Source organism: Perna viridis, chromosome 13, assembly GCF_037379345.1.
Source record: "Perna viridis isolate PV_CMFRI_1.1 ecotype Kerala chromosome 13, ASM3737934v1, whole genome shotgun sequence".
NCBI classification, from domain to species: domain Eukaryota; kingdom Metazoa; phylum Mollusca; class Bivalvia; order Mytilida; family Mytilidae; genus Perna; species Perna viridis.
Window position 1 is genome coordinate 16398752 of NC_142457.1, and position 23769 is coordinate 16422520.

At 32.4% G+C, this 23769-nt stretch overlaps 1 protein-coding gene across 4 annotated transcripts; it reads left to right on the top strand.

The window, feature by feature from the left end:
* The first annotated feature begins 1520 nt into the window (after positions 1-1520).
* Positions 1521-23454, top strand: LOC148599743 (vasopressin V1b receptor-like). 4 transcript variants are annotated; one of them, XM_088557758.1, is made up of 8 exons: positions 1521-1680; positions 3977-4206; positions 6430-6542; positions 10113-10242; positions 13072-13415; positions 14657-14786; positions 18899-18988; positions 21466-23454. In XM_088557758.1, the coding sequence occupies exons 3-8, from the start codon at positions 6438-6440 to the stop codon at positions 21741-21743; spliced, it is 1077 nt and encodes a 358-aa protein (XP_088413884.1). In that variant the 5' UTR covers positions 1521-1680; positions 3977-4206; positions 6430-6437; the 3' UTR covers positions 21744-23454. The 4 variants fall into 4 exon arrangements, with proteins under 4 accessions (XP_088413884.1, XP_088413885.1, XP_088413887.1 ...); XM_088557759.1 differs by lacking the exon at positions 3977-4206; XM_088557760.1 differs by lacking the exons at positions 1521-1680; positions 3977-4206 and adding an exon at positions 4229-4851.
* Positions 23455-23769: the final 315 nt, after the last annotated feature.

The following is a 23769-nucleotide window of genomic DNA, read 5'->3' on the forward strand; positions in this document are numbered from 1 at the left end:
TATATGATGTATATGGTGTATTGGGAATGGTCGGAGGGTTTGGAATGGGGATGATCTGCAGAAATCGGTATAAAAATAATCACAAAAAATGAATTTGAAAGAGTAATCAAGAGAACAAAGGTTACAGCGGTAATCAAAAGAATATAATCCAGGGACAAAGACCAGACATAGAAAACAGACATACACAAAAAAGAACATACAGTAACTCAAGTCATACAAACAAAGTAACAAAAGCAAATGAGCAACTCGGACTCCACTAAAAACTGGGAGCATGGACCAGGTACAGCGGTAGGGTAAGCATCCTCCGCTTTTCTAGAAACATCAACCAAGTTGCTCATAAAACGTCAAGTCCGGGAATGACGAAAGAGGAAAGGAAAGCTATGACACGTTGTACAAATCAGTTTTCATGGCACAGATGGATACACCGTAGCGATCCACGAGTTCATGATGACGACCATAAAACTTCTGTAGTGATGATTTCAATCTTGTAGCAACATTACTTTGTTCCAGCAGCCTATTTGTTAGAATTCTAGCGCGATACAGAGAGTATGCCTAGTTTCGGTAAGCTCTGGCATAACGTATGAATTGTGATATAAACACTCCATACGCAGGTGCTGAAGGGATGTATTATAGAAAATAATATCTTATTGAATCAAAAACAGTGATTTTCGATCAGTCAAACATAATGACATTTGACACTGTTTAGTGGCAATTGAACTGAAAAACCTTTGAGGCATTTATCAACATCAAGATACTCTTTATTGAGCGGAGGGTGGGAAATTTTAAAGGTTCCTCAATGTTTTCAAAAATCGTGTGGAGATAATCACCGATCCTGTATCAGGGACCATATGTCCTCATGAGTCAATGGCATCCTGTAATTATAATAAAGATGTGAAATAATCATAATATAAACAGTAAAGTCCAAATTCTCGAAAAGAGATGAACAAATATCAACACAATTTGGCAAGTAACAATAATCACAATACATTTGTTTGCTTACAACCTAGCTACATGTATATACCTTTGTGTTCATTTGTATGCATTTTTATATTAATTCTGTGACGTATTTCAGTTAAATTGCAGACAATTGTTTAAAATCATTGTAGAATGCCTTTAAAAAAGAACTCGGATAAGGACAGATAAAATAAGCTTGTCATTATTCATTCAAGGTTTAATCATGCAGCTCATCTAACCAACTTTTGTATATACCATCCGTCTTTTTTTTTTTAATTTGTGTAGAATCAAATATATTTTGTTGTTACCTTGAAAGAAACAACTTTATTGTTACTTTGTGTTTAATTTTCTTTAATCATTAGAATAGGGTCAAATCTTCTGGTTTTACAAACCTCTTTATCCCGCGGTCAAAAAACTTAATTGGGAGTCGAAAACTATAATCGATGTGTCGCACGGTGTTGTCGTGAAATGAAAAATCCAGAGGATGATTTATACACCACCACTGCGTACAAATGTTAGAATGTTGGATTGTTTAAAAAGTATATAAAACATACGGAAGGATCGAATATTTTACAAGTCGTAAGGTAGAAAGTAACAGGAAGTTGTTTTTAAGTGAACGTTGGTAGATAACATACGATGGGATTTCTTTCCCCGTTGGTTTATATTTGTATAATGATGTGAAAAAATAATGCTTACTAGATACTGTAGGAACTAGCAATGAATAATGTATGTATATACATTTTCAACTATCATTCTAAATTATGCATCTTTCTAAAAATGAGCATAAATTGACCTTAAGTGCATGATGGATGTATAACATTGTTTAAATATCTATTACTTCTGTCACACTCGGCGATGTCTGAAAATCACCTTGATGATTAATGTTTCGGATGCATTTTAAAATAATAATCGGTAATGAGAAGTTCGATAAAAACCCCCAAAAAATTTAAAAATTTAAAAAAAATTAAAAAATATTTAAAAAAAACAGAATATTGTTTTATTCATTTGATGAAATTATATACTATATACGGAATTATTTGTCTCATTATGTTTTTTTATTTATTTCAAATAGCATTGTTTCCACCTTTACTAAAATGTTTCTGAATATTGGAAATAAATGTAATTACAAAATTGATGATTAGGGTTTTCAAACTTTTAATTAATCGATTTACCGACACCTAAAATTTTACAATATTATTTTAAAAAAAAATCTAAATCTTAAAAACTGAATTAATCAATAAAATACTTTCATGATCATCTCTGATTATCGTTTATACTCATTTTGTTTTCAATTTGCTCTCATATACGTTCTGTGCATAATGCATGTATTTAAATTAAAATAATTTGACAACATATGGATTGCTTGTTTAAAGTGGCTATGATAAAAAATATCCATATGATGACATTTATTAGGTATTTCATATACAATTAACCTGCATACATGTATCAAGTACATATATCTTTTATTACCAAGGTTTATCTCCTTTCGAAAGTCACTTCAGACAGGTTTCATCGTATGTCTATGCATGAACTGGTTTTCCTAACCTTGTTTTTGTTTCAAAGTATCCTCACGCATTTATTATTTGAATTTATCTGAAAAATATGGAATGACTTATAAAGCTGATTTTAACTGATATTATAAGTGTTTGTAAGGTAATTCCCATTGCTGTATGACAAATATATTATGCATTCATCGATTCGTCAGTGAAAATCTGTCTATGATTAACAATATCATGTATTGATCAATAGTGCCGAAAAAATACTTTCAATGATGAGCAAATTAATGGATAATTAATTTGGAAGAGTGAGTAACCACAATATGATTACAAGTTTGATATCTAAGCGTTCTCTTTAAAAGCAAATATATATTTTTTGCCATATTTTATTGCCAATTCTCGATGAATTTGGACTTATGTGGTCGGCAGATAAATAGTCAAAATCATCAGCGTCAAAGTTCATAAGTCCTTACAGTTCAAAGGTTTGTAACAAATCATCAGTAACTTCAGGTAAAGATTTATTACTCCTTACAGTTCCACGTTTTGTCCATGTTTTCAGATAAAGTTTCATTAGTCATTCCATATTTTATGTCAATCACTGTTCTATGCCCCTGCATTAACCATCGTTTTCGTCGGACAAGACCATATCATAACTTTCCCTATTTTTAATGTTACATATATTAGCTATTAAAATATGGACATACCACAGCATCCAAAACAAACCTGGTACTTTTTCATTGAACCTTTTTTTTTCTTATAACTATGAGATATGTGCTAATGGTATATATCGCTTGAGGCCACCATCATCATCTCCATTGGTACTGTTCCATGTTGTTATATTGGTATCAGAAGGTTGACCTACAATTTTTATCTTAAAAATGAAATAAAAGTGGTACATGAAAACAATTCGAGGTAGGAATCAAATTAGGCAAAATTAAAATGACCATCTCAAATGTTCCCATATACACCATAATAGTCATTTTCCATATTTACGGGATGCAAGCCATTTTAGCAAGTTTTTCAAAGGGATGTAATCCACCAACACCCGCCAACCTGGTTGGCGATTTCATTGGGGAAAGGGAAAACAGTAAATACTATTCTTGGAAACTTAAACTATTTTCATTTCGGTAAGTACCTGAACAGTTTGAAATAAACAATTTAAAAGTATCCAAGTACTTACTGCGGCTCTAATAAATTGAATATTTGAATTTGAAGTCTACTGGTGTCAGTTGCTCCAATTTGACAGTAAGTCAGTCTGTCGGATGACGAATTTGTAGAAAGTTAATCCACTTTGCTAAAAAAAATTTAAAAGACGAAACCAAAGTCGGGAATATTAAAAGAGACTATTCTGAATTACTAATCCTAAGACGAGGCAAATTTGAAAGTTTTCATTTAAGAATTTTGTACAGATTTTTAAAATAATATTTTCATTAGAGTAATTCATTTTTCGCATGGCTCTAATCGCATTGTGTCAATAATTTAAGATTGTAATTTGGTTTCTAAATTATAAAACATTGTAATTTCAGGAATATTTAAACGCTATATTTAGTACGATAAATCAATATCACTATTCGACGTATTTTAAAAACAACAGACGAATTTGTATTGTTCATTTAAAAAAGCTGATTGGAATGAAGTTCTTATATATCGTGGTATCTTAATTTGAAATCCCACACCAAGCATCTCTGCAGCAGAAAATCTACGTTATGTGTTTGATACATCAGTAAATGATAGAGCGATATTATATTACCTACAGGTCAGTGAAAATTATAGTATTTTTATTGCATTTGTCAGCAGTCGTTCCTTTTATTGATATTTAGGCGTTGCAATTCAAGAATCGTATTTATTGTGAAAGAGTAATAAGGGGAACCAAGGTTATATTGGTAATCAAAAGAATGCAACCCAGGGACAAAGACCTGAGTATTGATTTCCAAAGAGCACACCAAAATATAATGTCATTGGTAAAATAAAACAATGATTCGCGAAACAAAATCAGAAAATCCGACATCCGAATTGAACTATGATTTCATAAATTCTTAAACGGAGAATCAAAATTTAATACTATAAGATTACTTAATATTTTTTTCAACGAGAGGGAGTTTCTCATGCTTATCTCTTCGAGGGGCTATGTCGCGAGACGAGATGAGCATGAGAAACTCCCGCGAGTTGAAAAAAATATCTAATAATCTGTTTATCGCTGTTTTTCTGAATTGTAAGATTTAGTTTTTTTCTTTTATTGTCATTTTTAGACCTAAATATATACGGGACTATTTTTTCAGCGACGTGCTACGTGACGTCACGTATGTTGTGCAGCTGTGATGCACTTTTTTTAAATCGGTTAACTATGACAGTCGCGTTTAAAATTTGTGGAATAATTTTGGGATTTATTCATTCTAATCGGGTAAGTTACTGTATTTAATCATTTTCAACTGTAGACTAGAAAATATTGCCACAAAGTAGCCATTATTTCATCCGCAGTATACAAACAGACTGTTATTTGGGTCGTTAAATATTCCTACGTTGTTGCTTGTATGTCACGCGGGGACATGGAAACTAGCGATAATTTCAATTCTCATTCGACTGGCGTGAGATTAAAAATTATCGTATAGTAAGATCAAAGGGATTTTAAACAAAATAGCGATAAAAGTATTTCTCAAGGTAAATTTTCATAAGGAGGTAGAATGTTTTCAGCCAGAATTATAACTTTCAACAGTTAAGAGCTGCTACAGCTAACAATTTACTACATTGTACTTTACAAATATCTTTATATAAACATCATAAATATATGATTTATTCTAATAACTTTGTAATTAGTTGTGTAAGAAATCTTTCATCGTTCATTGTAGGACCGTGGGATAGTATATTTTCTTTGATGGAGTTTTGATTGACGTCAATCAAGTCGTACCTATTAAAAATATAGAATGCCAGCATACATAAAGAAAATAAATGTTTCGTAGATTTTCCTATATTAAACCAATGAACAAAAATTCCTATTCCCTGATTTTAAGTAGCAGTCTTTATAAAAATCAGACAGAAGGTGATTCATGCATGTCAAAAACCCATCGATTTCACTATTTATTCAGAATCAATTACTAATCATATAAACCGTCTTAGTTTTTCATTTGGGTGTTGCGCTTTTGAGATAAAATTTATATATACTGTGCATGAAATTAGCACTTTACAAGAGTTATCGTTCTTGATTTGGTTTCATTTGGTTGATTTTAGTGGGAGATAAATGTATGATTTTCTCAAAAGTACAGGTCTGAATATGGAAAGTACAAATGTTTCATAAAAGTATAGCATATGTAGATTGAAAAAAAGCGTTGTTTGTTTGGTGGGTTTTTCTTCAACATGAATCACTTAAATACTGGCACTGCCTGAATTGTATATGGACTGGTGCTTAAGTTGCTTTTTTGTATATGTCGTGTTATTAGTCATGTCTATAATGAATGTCAGTTGTTCAATTTTCAAACATGTTTTCTGTTAATGTGAATTTAATTGTGTACTTATTTTAATCATTATGTCCGTCGAAATCGATAGTTATGATTTCATTCATGATTCCTGTCGACTGGTGTGGAATATGATTTGCTTAATAAAGTGTGATTCGTGATAATTCTTTGAAGTTCAAGACTATATATATTAGATTATTTATAAATGTCCTTTGAAAAGTTGTAAGTAAGAAAAAAAAAATAAAAAAACAAAAAAAAAAATACAAACGAACAAACGATAGGGTTTTTTTCTTGTAAACGATTAAGTAGGTTTTATTTTGTATTTATTAACACGGTTAATCTAATACAAAGAAGTACAATTGTGAGCTTCAACTCCTCCTCGTGATTAAACGGTGAACCAATGCTTTAATAACTGTGCGTCAAATTAAACACACTTGCCAGATGAAATGTGAAATCTATTAAGAAATTCAGTTCAATTGGAATTGCGGTCGTCATTGAGATTCGGTATTTATTTCTACTTTATTTTGCAGATAACGCAATGCTCGCAATAACTCAAATGACCAATGAAACGTGGTCAATCACGACTGCAACATATGGTTCGTCGAATAATTTAACAAACCAGCAGATAATTCAAGATCACACAGTAAGTTTCTGCACGCCTTACAAAAATCAGCATTTTTTAGCTCCGCTTTATGTGTGTATGCTAATTGTGTTTTTCATTATTGAAATGGTGTATATGTTTTCATTTTGATACTTCGAACAGACAGTTGTGAGGAACAGATATACCATTTGGACTTAACTGCGGAGCAGCTGGTAGTCTCATTGGACAGTGAATAGAACTTTTATAAATATATTTGCATCCAACTTCTTTACTTTATATTTTCTCCGGAGACTATTAATGTGCGACTTATGTTTAAAACGGATGTCTTTACAGTGATAATTGATATGAAATGTTTTCATGGGGTTCCGATTTTTGGTTAAACCTCAAAATTCAAATTTTCATATCTTCGTTTTTAAAACCCTACGAACTGGTGCAAAAAAAAAAATGTGACGTTTTGTACTTTTGGAGTCACAGATATGTGTCTGTTCATGATAACATGGCTACCAGAGATGTTGTTTCTATGACCTTATTAAGAGCAGGATCTATTTAATGGACATATGACCTATGTCCACAATGTATCAATTCTCACGACCTTCAATAGATCTGGCACCGTGAAAAACATAGTTGTGTCGCATAACGATGAAGTATGACTTTCTCAATATGGAGTAGGCATTGCCTAAATCAGCGAGCACCGTGAGCTTTACTATACATGTACCGTCTGTGCGAGACTCGTAAAAATAATGAAGGACATTATAAAGAGGGGGGTCGACTCGGATGAAAACTTTTCTTCGCAAGTGCAATATTTTTATCTACATGTATATTTGAGCAGCAAGGAAAATCAATATTTCTATTTGAAAATCTGTTTTGTTAATTAATGGGGGAGTTTTTTTCTCGATAAACGAATAACTTTAACAATTTTGTCCCCAAATTTTCAACCCCATGAGCATACTTTTTTCCCCTCGCTCTAAAAATTGTCAATACCTTTATAGTACTTCGCAATACTTTACATTTTTTATCCCTAAAGGGCATCTCTAGCAACATTCATTTCAGTTCTGGCCTGTGAGGTCAATCTGTACAGATACCGGAAATATTACAGTTCTCCACGGATGGTGGGAATATTTTACACATATCATGTGACGTAAACAAAATTCAGACGACAGCAAATTCCAAACAAGAAAATGATTGCCTTTCCTATCTTAGAAAAGCTATGCTTCGATTTTGATAATATAATTGGAGTTATATTTTTTTCCGAGGCGCGTTAGGTTCTTGACAACAGCAACAGTGAAATAGCGGACATACACGTACGTACATCCACGTGTTTCCCGAAGTTTTTATAAACATAACATTCACTTCTTTAAATAAGAAAGACTTTAAAACTATCAAAAAGATCAAATTTATTTTTACAGAAACACAATCTTAACCTATATTTTTTATGTGCTTGACCAGAGGAAATGATGAATTTTCTGCGTAAGGACAGTCACTTTTTTTTACTCCCGGGAAATGACTTTTTTTTTCGTTAGTATATTGGGGAACTTGAAGTGAAATTTAAAAAGTACACGTAATAACGGAAAGCACACTTGATTACATGTAAATATTTTGTAACGCTGCCCGTAGAGAGAATGTCTATTATTCGAATTTACAGTGTGCGAAGCTCCCAGTGGATATAATACGTCAAGAAATAAGTCATGGAGCATATGTGCCAGCTATTGCGAAAATGAAGCAAAGAAAAAGCATGCATGTTAAAAAACCAATGGGTGTGACAATAAGATGTCAGTCAAAAACTCCTGTCGTACCTACTTGAACCACTACTTGACAACCGCATCGCTGAAGATTTTTTTTCAGAATTTAGAAAAAAAATAAAGATGACTCTGATATTTTCATGTACAGTGCATTTCAATAAAATCATGAATTATTTTAATCGAATGATATGGAAAATCTTGTCAGTTCCGTTGGTTCTGGGGAATAACACTGTCAAAATGATCATACCATGTTTTTCACTTCACCTGATGCTTACAAAGGCATACACTTCACAGTTTTATTATCATGACACGTTTAAAGATTAAATATGTAAGCTCTTAAAATGTCATAATGAATCTGCATTCTCATAAAGTGCAAATTGGGAATAGCAAATTTAGTACAATGATATAAAATTCATAACAGGGTATTTCTGTTGCCCAATCAGAGGTATCCTGATATGATCGCCAGTCATTCAAATTGCATAATAATAACTGTTGGATATAAAGATTCTTGCTGTTACACTAACATTTTTTTTATGTATATTAAATGAGTCTGAATTAATAACGTACGTTTTGAACATTAGTTTGCGTTTATATTTGCTACACCTGCGTCACGTTCATAATTGATAACAGTAAATCATAAAAATTTTAAATATGTGCGAAATCAATCTCATATTAATAAACTGTTATAACTTGAAAACCTTCACCGGTAGAGTAGCGTTCTTCGTTTATTAACACTTGTATTTTCACTACGCGACCAAAAAAGTAGGATCGGCGTGCCGTTAAACCCCGATTTAACCCAACATTTTGTTTGAAATTCATGTATCAAGCCAGGGACATTGCGATATCAGCTACTTTAGTTGTGTATTATCTTGTTTGTCAGATTCGATTTGGACTGTTATGTGAAAGTATAGCATATGTAGACAAAAAACATCGTTTGTATGGTGGGTTTTTCTGCACCATTAATTACTTTACCATTGGCAGCGTCTGAATTTATGTAGATTTAACGATAAAACTTAGATGACGTTACTAAAAGTTTAGACAAAGAAAACACATTTGCCTTCCATTAACATACTGAAACTCTGAAAATTCACTGATATTTGCATGTATTTCACGTTGTAGAATGTCTCCATCCTTTTTCGCAGCTTTATTTCTTCCGTGACATAAATATGAATCCTATTATATGAAGGGACATATTTGCGTGATTAGTTGCCTTGTTTTCTTGCTCGCGAATATATATAACTTTATTGGCTCGTGATTTACAGTTGGTTTGTATACTGATGAAAAAAGAAACTCTGCAATCCTGTTGATGTTGAATAGAAAAAAAAAACTTTACATGTGCATTAAATTCTTAAAATTGTAGATATTTGCATGAATATGTTATACAATTACAGAGTAATAGGGTAAATAATTTATTGGCAAACATTTTTTTTAAATGGGTACACTCTAGGTTCTGAGATAAAAAGCAAACTTTTGATACCTCAACAATAAAAAAAATCGAAATCTTGAGAGTGTAACCTCTTCACAGAATGATGATCAATTTTTTCGTCTGAAATCATAATTTTTCGTCAGATATTTACATGTTTAAATGTACGTTGATATTTGTGATTTTATTTTTCGCACCATCAATCTTGATTTGCTAAGATTTTTTTTTCTGAATCTCAGTCTTGACGCTTTTGATCGAAGTGTTAAGGAAATGGAAATAAAAACGTCAATTAGTTTAAAATGTCAAAATCGAACTACGTACGCGCAAAGTTTCTTTTTTCCAATATTAAAGTGCATGTATCCATACACGACTGAAGCACACATTCTTACCTAACAATAGTTAATTTCGATACCAACATTACATTTCTACTTTGTGTTTACTCTTTTTCAGCCTTTTAAATGGATTGCGCTTTCTATAACAATTGGCATTCTTTTGTTTAACATCATAGTAATCACACTATTGGGCAGAAGAAGAAAAAGGACCCGAATGGCTTTATTCGTTCAAAATTTAGCATTTTCTGGTGAGTATGTTAAATATCAGAAAAACTAAACCGATACATCGATACAGAAGAACAAAATGATAGCTCTTTTATACGGCTTTATAGATATTTGTCTTTTTTTCGGTATTTTGGATACGAACCACATTTACAAGTGCAGTTTATCCTAAATGGTGGGAATCGGAAGACGACGAGATGCTACGACCAGCTTAAAAGGAACAGAAATTTTGCTTCTTATACTGAACTAATCTCTGTGTTAATAACGAATCTCCATGCATTTGAATGGTAGGGAAGGGCCCATTCTCATGAACCATGGAGTCACGTGACAAGACTCACATACCCTTTTATAAACAATAGGTTTCACATCAAGGTAAGTATATCGCGCTTCGCCAGTAGCAAGTGAGAAAAAAAGCGTTATTTTTTATTTGTGACTTGAAATATGATGAAGAAGTTTATAACCCATATGAGCAAAAAAAATTCATATCGAACAAACAAGATAAAACTAAACAATAAAACAAGAGTTACTGCCGTATGACTCCTTCTCGATTTATATATTCCAAGTTGGTCATAAAAATTCTATAGCAGAAAAAAATTATTCTTTCTTGTTTCCTAAGTAATTAATCTTACCAGGTTTTTTAACTGCTTGGGATGTTTCTCATACAAGAATCTTGCGTTTTTTTTTGTATCATTTCTGTTCTCAACAGGGGTATCTTGTCAAGAAAATTTGCGTCATAGAATATTTATGATGATTTCGATTAAGTTCTTTAATTTGATTCATGACACTTTCCCGAGATACAAAAGAATGTAAATTGCTCCCGAAAGAGTTGTACGGTTTGATGTTAACAAAGTCGTCAACTTGTTGTTTTCATCGCTTCTTTGAAATAAGATAGCTTAGGCGACATCAAATTTCTGCGATATTTTTTTGTAACGCATTGTAAATTCCTTGTTCTTACGACAGTGTCGAGCTATATTCTTCTCTTGGTAATTGATATTCGAATAAAGCTAGAAATAAATAGAAACGATTCGAATATACAAAGGATTCAAAGGAAACCTCAACCACGTTAATCTTTATAACATAGAATAAAGCCTCCTTTCTCATAAGAAAATTCTTTTCTACAATGCGTGGTTACAGAAACTATTGAGTTATTGTAAATTCTGTAATTTATCATTGATGTCAGATTAACTGTACGAACATGTGATATTGCTAATGACAATACGGTACAAACGATATTTCTATTAAGGCAATGTAAATGTTTTGTGCCTTACTTTCGAAATTATTATCCACAATGCAAATAATTATAAAACGGTTGATTGAAAATGGACATCTGTGCTCCCACGTATATATGAAATAATGAAAATCTGTCATTTTTAGTTATTGGGTATTTCACGTTAGCCTTTACTCGAATAGCATATTCTTGAAGCAAGAAGCCCCGTGCAGGTCCGGGTGTTAAGCTTGTCGTAAAAGGCGACTAAATAGTGCTCAGAACCCTAGCCAGCCGGGGGCTAGCGCGGTCTGCCCACAGAGCAACTGGGATGTGTGCCCCAGGTGGTGGAATGGGGTACCCCTGGTGTGTTACATGCTGGGGTTGTCAGGCTATAATAGGGAAAACCTGACCGCAAACCATAGTGGTGCACCGTGTTGGGAAAGATGCCACGTTTCTCGCACGTTAAAGGGCCCTACTGTGGTATTCTCAGGAGGCTAAATTGCCCGACCCTACCCACCTCTCCCTATATCCAGTGGCAATCAAAATTTGTCGACCCCATTGTCCTTGTGTCCCACCCTTTTTTCATTTCATCATTTCATTTTCATTTAATCATCAATTTCATGTTCATAGTCTGAATATAGCTGCAATAATGCGGACGTTAAACCCCAACAAACAAAACAAAATGAAGCAAGAAATACAATACGTCATATTAAAAGTCGCAGTCCGAGTCTGATTCAGCTACTATGTAAAAAAATCACTCTTTATTCATATTATTATAAAATATATGACTTTTAATTTCCGTCGTTACTTGTAGAAACCTGTTTTATGTTAGACAAAGACGGGATAGATCAGTACTATGGAAATAGTACAAATTAAAATTTTCTTTAATGCTTTTATAATAATTCATTATTTTTTTTATTTATATTAACCAAATCAAGTTTATTTTCCCTGGACTTCCATTGTAATAATTCCGAATTCAAGCCTGTTGACCCCATTGACCTCGATACAAATGACGAACATTTCCGGCAAAGGCACTATATGTGAAATTTGTCTATTTGGGTTTGTCCTTAGCATAATATATACGTGGTTAACTTTTTAAACAAAAAGCAGCTTTATACCAGTACTTAAGTTCAAAACCAATTGCTAATAAATAGTTCATTATCTTGTAGACATCGAAAGTTGTTTTGCCAAAAATGCCGATGAAGTGAAGTGAAGTTCTCTAACATAGATTTCTACAGTCTATATGATAAGCTGTTATAAGTTATTTTAAAATACCGCAACCCGAAATTTAGTACATGGACTGTCTTTCATGATATACTGTATTTTGATAATTTCTTTTGTGTTTCTATATACTTCGAAGAGGATATTTACGTATAATGTTAGTGTTTTATAAGTATCTATAGTGAAAATAAAACTGCCGCAAAAACCGACATTATATTTAAGAAAATCAAAACATAAACGGCAATTGTATTCTTTTTTACATGTATTTCATATTTTAAGTAGCCTGACAAATCCATTTTCATTCAATAGATGAAAACAAAGTTTTAAAATGTGGTATGAAAAATTATACAGGGTGGTACATGTAACTCAGTGCGTACATGTATGTTGCCCACATGTAGAGAGTTATCCTTCTGCTTATATGTTTCAGATATAAGTGTAGCACTGTTTTTCCTTCTTCCTGAGCTATTATACAATTACTTCGTGATTTTTAAATGGAGTCAGTTAACTTGCAAAGCGTATGGTTATTTACACATGACGTCATTCCAAGTTTCAACGAATGCCATTATTGTACTGACGATTGATAGACTGTTTGTAATAGTTTATCCTCTATCGATGACATCGAGAACGAACAAATATCGATACGGCTTAACAACGCTATCGTGGATATTAGGAGCTTTGATGTGTATTCCTTACCCATTCTATTATGATGCTGCAGTTGACGTAATGACACCAAACATAAAACACTGCAGGAATTCGATCCCTAATATTAAGGTATGTCAATGTTTCAAGGACTACCAAACTTTCAAGACGCAAATGCGTGAGATTTGACAAAAGTTAGAAGATATAAGAGAAAAGACTCGAGGGAGAAAAGACTCGAGGGAGCACTTACAATATATCAGGTGATAGAACGTGCCGCTGGAATACAGCTGTAGCTACTATTTTCCTTTTGCAATTATGTGAATAGATGGGAAAACAAACGTAGTTATATGATAAATCAATTCACGTTTAAATTACGAATTATATGGGTAGTCAAATACATCCTTGTCCTATCATCTGTTGTAACGATTTCCGCATTTGTAGAATAAATGCATGGTGAAAATTGTTATTAAATGTCTTATACCGGTACAAACTATGTCATAATCAAGTGAACATATGGGATTTTTTTTCTTTTTTTTTTCTGACAAAAAAAAATGTTTATGCAAAGGTCTACTTTTTTTTCAAAAGCGAAATATATGAATAGGGTGGGGTTACATAATTCCATTGGCACTCCTCTCAAAGAAGTATCATAGTGCTCCCCCCCCCCAAAAAAAAAAAAAAAAAAAAAAAAACTCACACACAAAGGAAAAAATACATCAAAGGCAATTATTGTCGAATCAGTAAGTCGAATAAGTACCTAACGAGGAGCAATCGGAGGTCTATGAAATGTAACGACTGACATTTTATGAGTTTCCAAATCGGCTTCTAATGCTTGCGTGTTAATTTTGTTTTGTTTATATTTAGAATTTTTGTAAGGAGCTTAAAGCATGTAAATATAAACTTGACTATACTTGGGAGAAATTTGTGTTCTTCCGTTTTTGTTTTTTTTTTCTATACGAGACAACCCGTGACAGACAGGCGCACGCGACCGAGTATATCATGGGTAAAATATAGCCAATTGCATTACGTAATTAAAGTAAAATTAGTCAATTCAAGTTAAGAGGGTCAGCGAATAAATGAATCCAACTTTTTGTACGCAGTCCCACATCTTTGTATATCAATGTAATGAATGCATTCAAAGTATACAAATACTTCAGAATTGATTACTTTTAACGGAATGTTCATGGCGATTACTGTTAATCGTATGTGGTTATACATGTAAATGACACATTTTTATGCGAATTACTCATTGACTTTTAGTGTTATTCCACAGCTTTTGGCAGTAAAACCGAAACATTAATGTTTGTTTTGTTTTGTTTTTGTTTTTGATATTGTCGTTGTTTTTTTTTTGTTTTTTTTTTGTTTTTTTTTTTCAGATAGAACTATGGATCTCGGCAACATCTTTGATATTCCTACCATTGGTTATTATAGTAGTTTGTTACTGTGTAATGATACATCGAATACATAACAGAAACAAAAAAGGAATTTTCAGTTTGAGGAAAGAAGGTAAGCTCAACACCTAATTAATACAGTAAATCCTGTCGAAAACGAGAACTGAATAAATTGAAAACCTTTCTAAACTAGACATCTTTTGAATTCTTCTCATGTCAGGTTGAAAGTGTTTTTTTTAATCTAGATAAACTATATACCTGTCTAAAACATAACCCTGTCTAAACAAAACAAAATATGTAAATATATATAATCTAAAAGTGGTTCAGTTTAGCCAGTTCCCACTATACTAATACCGCTTCTTTGTGAAAAGATAACGAACGATAATGCCCATATTTGCAACCAATCCCCCCCCCTTTGCGTGACTGGAAATTAGAGATTTGATATGGAGAAGGTTTTGTTGCTTTTTATATGTTAACTGAATTATTAGGCATGTTTACCATATTTAAAGAATGTTATATTTCAAAAAATGAAAATATGATGTCTAAAACTGGCAAATTTTCGAATTGTCCACCAAATTTTCTAATATTGGGCACTAATTTCAAGATTTGAATGTCTCCACCAACTTCACCCAAAAAGTTTGTTAATGATATCTAATTGCGACTTTGTTAGGGGTCCAAATCAGTTATGATATCCGTCGGTCACGTTTGTTGAGATCCTTGAAAATGACAAATTTAGTTTATCATTTTTCCTAATTTTGTTCTTTATGGCAGATTTCTGCCCCCATAAAACTAAAATAGGGTTCCAAATATGGTCTTTATCGTTCCTAGTCACAGTACTTACATACTGTCAAGTTTCCATCTGATATGTGTTCTGTGGTTGTCCATGGAAGAGGGCTTTATGATGGAAATTTCAGAACGCCTCATGTGGAAAATTGGTTTTTAGATTATTTATTCAATTTCTAAATTAGGTTATTTTTTTCAAAATCAATAACTTTAATGTCAATAAATATAAAATTGAAGTAAACATCTCAATCATGAAGGACTATTTTATGTGATATGGGGACTGTTGGAGTAGGATAAAGGGGTAAAGGGCTCATATGTTGTTAAAGAGGTTATTGTATGTATCAAGTGACAGGAAAAAATCAATAATGAAAATGTAGTTTGTTATAATTAATTGGTCGTTTTGTTTTGTTTTTGTCTTTGTTTTTGTTTTTTTTTTCACTATATTTTTTGTTTTGTTCTTTTTTTTTGTTTAGTTTGTTGGTAATGTTTGGTTTGTAGTATTGTTGTTGTTTAATTACAATATTTTTTTTATTTGATAATTTGTTGCTTTGGTATTTTTTTTTGTTTTTTGTTTTGTTTTGTTTTTGTTTTTGTTTTTGTTTTGTTTTTGTTTTTATTTTTGTTTTGTTTTTTTGTTGGTAGTGTTTGATTTGTGGTGTTGTTGTTTGTTTAATTACAATATTTTTTTATTTGATAATTTGTTGTTCTGGTATTTTTTTGTTTTTTTTTTTTGTTCTTGTTTTTTAGTTTTTTGCTTTTGCTTTGTTTTGTTTTTGTTTTTTTGTTTGCTTTTTTTGTTTTTGTTTTTTGTTTTTGTTTTTTTGTTTTTGTTTTTGTTTTGTTTTTTGTTTTTGTTTTGTTTTGTTTTGTTTTGTTTTTTTGTTTGTTTTTTTTTCGTTTTTTTGCTTTTGTCTATAATTGCTCTTTAACTTATTTTTTGTGTTTTGGTAAATTACTGAGGATATAATAATAGCACCATGTTTTTATGAAAATTTATTTAATTTTTTATCTCGTCTCTTTACCAAAAACAAATTTTACAAATTGAGGTTAAATAAACCAATACTGATGCAGTGCTTATTTTCATTTATGGTATTGGTCGACCAAATGACTTAAATGAAACATTTTAGGCCAAAATGAATATTTAACTTTGTTTCCCCTTTCCGATAAAACTGGCCCTACCCAAATATTTTTTACCATTCTCTGGGAAGAGTTATATTTTTAATATTAAAGCCCAACTTTTCACTTCTTTGATAATGGTTTTTTACATAATAACTTCAGGAAAAAATATTTTCCCTATCTTAACTCCAAAAGCCAGGAGCTAGGGTAGGTAAGGGGAAACAAACGTTATTTTAAGTGTTGTTTTATAAACTTTCAACATCCCACTTGTAATCCTCAATTGCCGCCCTTAACCTTGATTTCAACCACTTTTAGTGTAAGTGTCTTCTATCTTTTCCTGTTTTTGTTTACGTAAGATAAAACACTGATCATTATGTATTAACTCAGCCTAACAAAACAACTCGTGTTTCATGTCGGATGTTTTCAAGTGTTGACCTCCTTAAATCCACCGTGTGACTGTGAAGTACAAGTCGTGGTGAAAATTGGGCGAATGAAAATTATCTAACACATGCAAATAAACAAAAATAGCGAACTAATAATGTAAGTTCACCCTAACAATAACAAGAAAGAAACGACCATAAAGATTTGATCTCTGAATATTTTCAAAACGTTTCTATTATAATTTTATTGAAAAATAAGGTTTCCGTAGGAGTTATTTGTTACTGTAGGTGAATGCCCATTCACATTGCATTTTAATGAAGTAATATCTCATTGTACCAAAATGAAACTGCCAAACTTCTCTATTCTGTTACACTTATGATGTGTATAGTCAAATTACACTGCCAAAGAGATGGGAAATATATCATTTTCACCAACTGCCAGATTTTTACATGGACTGACACTAAAATATACTTGGGCGTTGTCGTCGGTAACATACATGTACATCAATAAGCATTTTACAATATGATATTGTAACTCCGAAAAAAAGCTGTGACTTCTGTAAAACACATTTTTGTTTATCGTGTCCATCAGTAGCAGATTTCGACATCACCCGGCGTCCGTCGTCGTCGTTAACCTTTTTTAAAACAAATCTTCGCCTCTGACACTACATTGCGAATTAGAACATTTTTTTTTATTTTTAAACTTTGTTTGAATGTTCCTTATGGTATCCTGTCTAGAGCTGATGTGGGGATTTTTTATCTGTCGACAAACATACATTGTAGATATGTTATTTAAAGTAGGGGTCTGGTCATCATTATTATTATTATTTTAAAGATGATAATAACTACATGGAAGACTTAACCACTTTAGTCCAACGAAATCTATCTTTCCAAGAAAAATCTAAAGATGTTATGGCACCTGATAAAGCAATTTTTGACTGTTTATTTTATTTTTTTTTAATTTTGCTATTTTCGTAAATTCTATATCTCACAAACTGCCCGACCGATCGGAATCTAACTTGGCGTGAATAGTCCTTAGGGTATTTTGTCTAGAACTGATATGGGGATTTTGACAAAGATGGCCACTATTACTTAAAGATGGACTTAAGGGTTGGGAGCAAAGGTTTTATGCAAATATCTCTTTTACTCGATATAAGTGCTCAGCAAGATGAAACTTCTGTTTCAATTTCAATCGACCTGTGTTGGAGTAATTGCCCTTTTTACGTATTATTTATTTACTTATTTATTTTGTGCTTTTTTCGTCTTATTTTCCTAAAATCTATTTCTCTGAAACTATTAAAGATTTTTCCAATGTTGATAGCATGTTTTAGGGCATTGTACACTGATCATTTGAGAGTAATTATCCATTGACAAACGTAGCTTCTATTACTGAAATTGACAGTGGGTTCAACCAGTTCATTATTATTATTAATTTGTTCGGTTTACACAAATTTTGACTTTTTGAATTACAGGTTATTACAGGTTGGTACAGATGTATTTTGTGTACCTAACTTAAGTAAATATTTCTGCACGCCGTGATTTGACAAATAAAGCTGACATTAAAAATCATTTCTTAATTTGAAACTTTATCACTATTCCAATTTCAGGGAAATGATTTTTCAAAAAAACTTTTTTATTTTTTATAGGTTTGTGTGCTATAAGACAAAACCGGGGAAACTTGAACCCCAAACATAATCTGCTTTAAATAGAAATTATTCAATGAGTTTGCTATCAGTATGCTCGCATTTTGTGTTACTAGGAAAAGGTCAGTTTATAGCCTCATCATTGTTTTCGAAAGGTTACATTGTTTGTATCTTACTGGTTCCAAACTGTTCTCATTTTAATGTCCAAAGGATGGCTGCACGATTATTATACATGTAGATAACATATATACATGGGTTTTGCAACTTACATCTGTACCTTTAGTAACTTTAAATATTGATTTCAGGTGCAAGAGATGACCGTGATCTTAGACGCTCAGATTGGGTTTCAAGGACAAAAGTAAGAACCATGAAATTGTTGCTCGTCGTTGTCATAGGTAAATACGGTTTAATTTATGAATTAAATATTTTAAAGGCATGTGGATTAATTTCAGCAAAGGAAGAAATGAATCACAGTATTTCAAACTATTTTTGTCGCAAAGTTACTGTCAACGATGTTAGATAAAATGAGGCATCTTAATACTTGTACAGATTTAATTCTGAATCAAAGGAAAGCTTGAAAGGCTTTTGTGAAATTGAATATGATACAAACATGTCACTGATTTCAAGAGTTTTGTCCCTTACTCTACGTCTACATCATTAAGATCATATGTCTCAAATTACATGTATACAAATAGCTACTCGAATATGATTCCGCTTTTATACATTTGAAATCAGGGGTCTTAGTTAAATAATTCAGTTCTTACTTATTAAGGTTACGTGGGAATAATTCAAATCATAAGATTCTTCATGCTAATAGCCGTATTTGATTGGTGGAGAACGTCTTTGCCAGAAAGTTTATACATGTACTTGCATGAACTTCGCCACATCGTACATCCATGCATGAACGCCAGTCAACTTGAAACCAATATGGCGGCCGTGGTTTTTCGAAAGAGTGTGACAACGACCTAAACGGGATAATATAGCCATAAGAATAGTTTATTACATCCACATTGATTTTATCGTTACAGTTTGCTTACAGAGAGTAATTTTCAGCTTGGGGAAAGAAACTTATAAGTGCCTAAAATCAGCGTTTATGCATGTATGAACGGATATCTCCACTCCTAAAGATTATATGAACGGCCTTCGACCGTTCGTTGAGTTTGGGAGCTCTGAAATCCGTTCATACATGCATAAACGACCGAAAAAAGCTGTTAAATCCTTTAATAAAACGAAACGGAATGACTTCTAAACCGTGTTTATGTTTTGTTCAAACAAAAGAAAAAAAATAATTGATTGATTGATTCGTTATGTTTTTACGTGATACGGCAAATATTTCGTTGATTTCAGGACGAGAACGGTTTACCAATCGAACAGGCCCTAATGTGTGTTAGTCCGACACACTGAGCCGGATTTGTAAATGTAATACATCTAGATTAAATAAATTAAAGCAACAATCTGCAGATTGGCATTCTACCCACATCAGATGCATTATTTTCATTACTTTGACTCTGAACCAACCAGTCGTGAATACATGTATATCCCTTTAAATACTGCATGCTTGTCGGAGAAGCAGAGGCAATCAATTTTGACATCTTTGGTGCGACTTGGTCGGGGATCGAATTCATAACTTTCCACAATCTATGCGAGCTACATCCCCAAGACCACTGAGGTGATAAATTACTTCTAGATGAAATGCCAAAGCACTGGAAATTATTCACACCACATGTGATAGTTATTCCATCTTTAACGATATCGAGGGTGCCCCTAATTATAAACATGACAATTATACAGTCAAAAGTGTCACATATATAATGTACATGTACATGTAGTAATTATATTCTGCTAAATTCACATGAAAAGTAACATATTAAGGATAGTCAAGCATGTGATAATCATAATGTAAATATCTAATTGCTCACATAATTATGCTTATAAGCACCCGAAGGGAGCGTAAATGGTTGTATTATCAACTTGGTTCGGCATATCAATATCCGGTTTGTACCTTCACTTTCAGGAGCTGAAAAACATGGCAACTTCATTAGCGTAAAGTTGTAAATGCTATAGAGAACAAAACCAGTCTGGCTAGAAACGATGATTAAATACAAATCGAATCATAGCTTTTTCCAAGATAGGGTTGGCGCCTAGATGTATACGAAAATTAATTAATATTACCCATTATTCTTTGGTACTTAAAGATTGCGAAACGATAATGAAATGAAATGAAACGAAAATAATCGATAAAAGAAAGAATAGAAACGAAACAATTCGAAAAAAATGAATAAAAACGAAATAAATACACAATTAAACGGTACAAATCGGAACAGATTGATACAAAACTAAATTAGATAAAAGAAATCTTTAAAGACGTTTCTCAATTTGTAAGAACCATAATGTTTACCAATGCCGGATAATTCGAATAAAAGACATGTCAAATCATGAAAACCGATTTTTCTTACGAATTCCGGACATTTCGGCAAATAAACATACATTTGTATAGACCATGGCAATCAGTATAATGTTCCTGGCTTGGAACAAGAACACAAAAGATGTGGTGGGGTTAATCATGTTTGTAAGCGCTCAATAAACCTGGCTAAATATACCAATGCCAGACACCGCATGTGTAAGCGATCAATAAACCTGGATAAAAGCGGGATAATACAACAATAAAACGAACTATAAAAATCTGTTGAATTCTGATTTAATTCAGAATACAACTTCTTGTGATAACCATGTATGACGCATTTTACTGAGTGTCATAGTAATCTTGCTACTAAGGGTTTTGTTAACGTCCTTGACTCTTGAGTTCTTTCATGATATTTGTAATGACTACTAGTTCAATTAATTAACTGATATTTTTTGTTTTACTCTATAGCGTACGTTGTGTGCTGGTCACCAATGTTCTGTGGATCTCTTCTGAATTTATACGAAATCAACACTAACAGTAAATGGACCAGTCTCTGGTATGCCTTAGCACCCCTGAATAGTCTGGCCAATCCATTGATATTTCTTATTTTCAACGTGAAAATGTTTCAGAGCAATAGTAGAAGGTCTAGTAAAATAACGCTGTTGCGTGATAATCAGAAAGCGTTACGACCATTCTCTTCAAATTATAAGATGTCTAGCGCTACTTCATCTATCTTGCTGTATTGACAACACGTGATTACACCCATCCGTTTTGAATTATAATTGCAGTTCTTCCTTATAGAGCCAGACAGAAGCTTAATAGTGTTTCATACATTTCTTCATCACAAATATTTATGATTGGAATTCCCTCAGTAGACCTCATGGAAACGGTATTCAAAAATAAAAGTGAAAATTATAGTTGCTCACTGGAGATATCAAAACTTAAAGTTTGGTTATATTCTACTACAGAAATTATATCATTATTAGAAAGAGTAATGACAATTTGACCGTTGAGAGGTAGCTTTTTTCGTATAATCAGCATCTATTATTTTTTTTCGTTTTCCATTTGAATACGTTGAAGCAGTGATTTCTGATGAATATGTATATGCAGATTGCAAAATGACGAAACACATTATTCGCATTAATGTAGGTTATAGCAGATGAAATAAATGCTTGTAACTTAGACAACTACCAATCCAATGATGGTTGTCATACTTACGGTGGTAGAAGAGCGCATACGCATGGAGTCCGTCTCTATCTAATGCATTGTGGGGAAAAGTTTCCCAAACGTTTACCAAAATGATATGTCTTGCTACAAAACGAAGAATTGAAACGTCATTATTCAAAACTCGATTGTTCGTCCACCAAAATCAGACACCAAGCCCATAGTTCCATGGTTTCTGAAACGCCAAATACTAGTAGCACTGTACTTGAGATAATGAAAGGGCAGATGCAATTGTTTTACTCAATTATTGCTTTGTCATTTTTCCTTAAGGAAAACTTTTTTCCTTTGAGGGAATTGCAGTTGAGTGAATTTCCTTAAGGAAAACTCTTTTCCTTTGAGGGAATTGCAGTTGAGTGAATTTCCTTAAGGAAAAACTTTTTCCTTTAAGGAAATTCTTGTTTTTACATTTCCTCAAAAGAAAATGTGATTTGTATTTTTTCCTCAAAGGAAATGATATTTCCTTCAAGGAAATGAGATTTCCTCATAAGAAAGCAAATTTCCCCAGAGGAAATTTGGTTTTAAATGCTTACTGTGCTTAGATGGTAAACAAGGTAAGAATGTAACTCATGTAATTTTTTTACTAGGATGTTAGTGCATCATCTCTGACAAAAATTGTTCTGCTGCGAATAAAAATGGCGAAGACCATTTTTGCACTCACCGGAACTGCAAACAGGGTGATGAAAATGGCTCAGGATATTGAATTTACTTAAGTAGCAGTCTTTACAAAAATCAGATAGTAGGTGATTCATGCATGTCAAAAACCCACCGAATTTAATTTTATTTCTTATTCAGACCACATATCCAGTCTTGGTTATTCATTTGGTTGTTGCGCTTTTGAGATAAAATTTATATAGATTGTACATAAAATTAGCACTTTGCAAGAGTTATCGCTCCTGATTTGTTTTGATTTGGTTGGTTTTAGTGGGAGATAAATGTATGAGTTTCTCAAAAGTGTAGATAAGAATACGAAAAAGACTTATGTTCCCTGCAAATATTTCATCTGAAGATCCAAAAAAAACATGGTTTGTTCCGTGTGTTTTTTACACTATGAATCACTATACCATTGGTAGTGTCTGAATTTTATATGGACTGGTACTTAAAATGAAAGGGAACAAATATTTCCATACGCCACTTATCCCTTTACTTCATTAATTATGTATTATATTATTCATGTATATCTGTAACTAATAGCAACAGTTGAACTTAAGAAGTAAAATAAAATATAATCATGTACTTTCTTCTTGTCATAGATCCTTTTTTTGTGAGGAGAAATGAAGAATTGATACCCCTGATTACAAAAAAGCCGGTTTTGCATATCAACAGACAAATGAGACATTTCGGAAATTCCTCGCTCATTTACAACAATACATTTTCTTTTTACTAAACTAAATATGCGCATGTACAAGGGCATAATGTCCTCTGGAAAAAAATGTACATGTACATATAGTTGTATATATATATCGACCCTCGGCACTGCCTCGTCTCGTTATGGTTTACCATATTCCAATACACAATGCAGGACATACATGTATATAACAAAATATATTT